The sequence below is a fragment of the Sciurus vulgaris genome (assembly GCF_902686455.1).
Source record: "Sciurus vulgaris genome assembly, chromosome: 5".
Lineage (NCBI taxonomy): Eukaryota > Metazoa > Chordata > Mammalia > Rodentia > Sciuridae > Sciurus > Sciurus vulgaris.
In genome coordinates, this window is record NC_136465.1 from 165,810,518 (window position 1) to 165,814,707 (window position 4,190).

Consider the following 4,190-nt stretch of genomic DNA (forward strand, 5'->3'; position numbering starts at 1 on the left):
TAAAAAAAAAAAAAGACATAGTAAAAACATTAGTGGTTGCAAGGAGTTGGGGGGGTTATGATGGAAGTTGAACAGATGAAGCACAGGAGATTTTTAGGGTACAGAAATTATTCCATATGGTACTATACTAGTGAATTGATGATAGTATGAATCTGCCAAAAGCCCATAAAACTTTATAGTGCTAAGACTGAACTTTAAGTAAAATAAAACACACACACACACACACACACACACACACACACTTAAGAAGTTGGGGGATCCCAAAATGGAAGGTAGACTGAGACAAAGCAATCTACCTTGTTACAAATCTATGGAGCAGCCACACTGAAAGAAGTGGGAGGAAGAGGAACCTAAGTTACTTTGGAAACAAATTACATCTGTATAGGCTCAAAAAGTTGCACACAAGAATGTGCTCTAGTTGATAAATTTGTTCATCAAGGTTAATAATTCTTGGACCAATATTCACATGTAATGGAATTGAACAATTAAGTAGATGATGGTGTATAGTGGGAACCAATTTCTCACTGTTGAAGTGGGAAGGACAACAGAAAGCCCAGAGGTCCTTACAGGAAACACCACAACTAAATGTAAAGTGGTATCTTGGATAGGATGCTAGGACAGAACAGAAGTCATTAGGAAAAATACCAAGAAAATTATCATGTATCAATATTGGTTCACTAATTATTAAGTACACCAAAATACTGTTCGATGTGAAGGGAAACTGACGGGTAAGTGAGTTTTGCAGTTGTTCTGTAAATTTAAACTGGTTCTATTGTTTTGTTTGGTTTTTGGCTAGGTGATGCTCTATCACTGAGCTATATCCACAACACTTTTTAAAAATTTTATTCTGTCACAGGATCTTGATAAGTTGTCCAGACTGACCTCCAACTTTCTTTTTTTTTTATAGACACATTACATTTATTCATAAAAACATAGATATATATGCATCTCAAAGGTAAAAAGTGAAGCTGACATTTGAGCATTAGAATTTCATGTTACAGAATAAAAAGCAGAAAAACAATGGATTAAAAGTTATTATGAAGTACGCACATTAGAATTTCTGGCTTGCTGAGTTTGCCTCTTTGATCATGCCACTACCCCTATAAATAATAATTTTGTAATAAGTATCATATAATAATTAAGTTGGAATATGGAATGGACAAATGAAAATGTGGGGACACCAGAATTGTTATATGTGAGCTCTTCTGGTTTCAGAGTAAAATTTGTGTTGTTCATTCCTATCTTCCTAAGGTGAATAAAGAAATTAAAGATTAGAGGAAAATAATTGCACTTAAGGTAATTATCTTTTCATATCAACTATACTGAAAAGAAACAAAATTAGTCAAAATAGGATTTATATATCCACAACTGATTTTTAAGATAGAAATTAAACCATCTGTTCAAGTCAGCAATTGTCATATGAAATTATTTTTAATATTTATAAATTTAAAACTATATCTCTCAATTTATTCTAAACTTCCAGTAATCATAAAGCATGTCTTTTACAAATAGTAACCTTCTAAGAAACTCATCAAATGATAAAAATGCTACCATAATATACAACTGTTAGAAACCATTATAATAACATGGCTTTATGTAAACCGACCTGGATCCATATTGAGGGGGAAAAGTGTGACCAAAGAAGTGTCTATATGTATATCCATCCAACTTCTCAAACACTCCATCATTATTTACTTGATATTCCTTCATGTCTTTAAGATAATCTTTAACATCATTAACAAAGTCCGGGAAGAGCTTCTGATCATGGATAAAGACACCATTTAGGAAAAACTTGTTGATGAATTGATCTAGTTCTTTCCAATGATGAAAAGCATCCACTTCTTTTAATAAGTACCTTTCAATTAACTGTCTAAACTCATCCATCCTTATAGGATTTATCATTACATTAGAAGGGTTAATGGATTCTTGTTGAGCACATTCAAACATACCAGAACAAGCCTTTCTGAAATAATTTCCCCTACAGTCACGCTCAGCACTGCACTTCTGTGTATTTGTATTTTTTCTAAATTCTTCAAAGTGAGTTGGCTTCTCTTTTCTTCCATCCCGTTGCAGAGTAGGGCCTCTAAGATTCTGGTTTTGAATAGGTGCCTTATACTGTGGATGTAAGTAGTCACTAAAAACTCTTCTTGATTTTTCAGCTGTTTCTTCTCTTGGAGCACTAAATCTTTTATTGCCCTTTTCATCAAAGATATTCTTGGTAGTATCTTTAAAATGTCGGAAAGTGGATTTAACTGAATCTGAGAACTTTTTCAGATTTTCCTTCACAGCCTCTTTAGCCTGCTTAATTTTTTCTTCATGATGCCTCACAAACTCCTTGGTAGAATTCTTCATGGCATCAAATGTTTCCTTAACCATTCCCAAAAATGTTTCCTTTGACTTATTTTTAGCCCTGTGGTTTCCTCTACTACCTTTCTTTTTTCCATCAGTTTCTTGTTTTCCATTCTGATCTTTTGCCTCAACATACAGTCTTTCCCACAAATCAGAACGCTGCTGTTCAAAGTTTAGTTTCTGCTCCAGCTCAGTGAGTCGTTCCTGCAAGACTGCTATTTCCTTTTTTTCAGTCAGTACATTAGGAGAATCTACGTTGTCTTGTGACTGACTAGTGCTTAGCTGCTGGAGTCCCACCCTTAAAGTCATTGCTATCAGTCGTTCTCTCTCCAGTTCTCTCTTTAGCATCTTAGTTTCTGCCAACAGAGTCTCCCTTTGACTAAGGAAGCTGTGCACTGTTTTTCCTCTTCTAAATGCTGCTTAAGTTTCTGATTTTCTGTAACCAATTCGGTATTTCTTCCTTTGTTTTCCAGTATTCTAATCTGTTCTCTTAGCTTCATTAATTCTTCCTGTAATGCAGATATGGCTTTCTCTTCCTTCTCCAGAGATATTCTTAAATACTGATTTTCTGCAGCAAGATTCTTTTTCTGAGTATCAAAGGATATCTTCTCTGATTCAGTAAGAGTCTCACACCTTGCAAGGTTTTCTTTCCATGACTTAGAATCTATAAAAGGCTCTTGTTTCTGTTGGCATTGGGTAAGATAATCTTTCATATCGTTCAGTTCATCTTCATGTATCTTTCTGACTAACTCTTGGTGCTTCTGAATCTGAATTGTGCTCCTTAGAAGGTTCATTTTCCTGTTCAGCAAGCAATCGTTCCTCAGATTCTGAAGTGGAAACAGTCTTCTTCCTAGCACGGCGTCGTCTAAAGGCAGGACTGGGTTGATTACTGGTTTCATCACTACTTGATTCGTCATCACTAGGTTGAGATGAAAATACAGTTTCTGGCTGACAGAATGTATACTGGCTGCTAGAAGAAGAGCCCATGTTAAAGTCTTCTGAACTCTGTGCTTCTTTAACAATTGTAACTTCCTGATTTCCAATTTCTTCTAACTTAGGAGGCTCGAGGGTAACAATATCAGAATCGTCACTGGCAGTTCCAAAATAGACATTGTCCTCAGGTGACTGCTCTTCTTCTGCCTCAACTGCTGACTTGGTTTCTTCAAAAGTAGGATAAAGAGTTTCTTCCATTAACAAGGTGACATTTTGGCTGCTTTCTCCTTGCTCTATCTGCAGTACTTGTACATCCTCTTCTTGCTCTAAAGATGAACATCCTGGGGTGAGCTCAGAGCTGTCACTGGCTGTGACAGAATTCACCATCTCTACATCAGACCCCTCATGATTGATGACAGTCCAACCACAAGATGAATCACTGTCACTGGAATTTTCAGACATTTTTCAGGTCTGACGCGGCAGCGCCACCTCCACTCGATGGAGCCGGCTGTCACGGTGGCTGCGGTCACGGCTCCGGGAGCTAGTGACCTGACCTCCAACTTTCTATCCTCCTACCTCAGTCTCCCAAGTAGCTGGGATTACAGTTTTGTGCCACCACCCCTGCCTAAATTGTCCTTAAATTAAAAGTTTGTCTTTAAAAATTATTGAAAGTGAGAGTTCCTACTGAATATGTGGCACGTGCCTATAATCCCAGAGACTCAGGAGGCTGAGGTTGGAGGATCACAAGTTGAAGGCCAGTCTCAGCAACTCAGTGAGACTTTCAGCAACTGAGACCCTGACTCAAAAATAAAAATAAAAAGCACTGGGGTGAAATCTCAGTTGTAAAGGGCACCTGGGTTCAATCCCCTGTACTGAAAAGAAAGAAAGAGTTCCTCAGAACTGCAATT

The 4,190-nt window shown here is 37.1% G+C and overlaps 1 protein-coding gene across 1 annotated transcript; it reads right to left on the bottom strand.

Moving 5' to 3' along the window:
* Positions 1-1,412: 1,412 nt before the first annotated feature.
* LOC306662984 (cell cycle progression protein 1-like) lies at positions 1,413-3,826 on the bottom strand. The gene is given in 3 exon segments (XM_079143278.1): positions 1,413-2,744; positions 2,747-3,126; positions 3,128-3,826. Coding segments are annotated over 3 exon segments (2,175 nt in total). The 5' UTR covers positions 3,745-3,826; the 3' UTR covers positions 1,413-1,566.
* Positions 3,827-4,190: the final 364 nt, after the last annotated feature.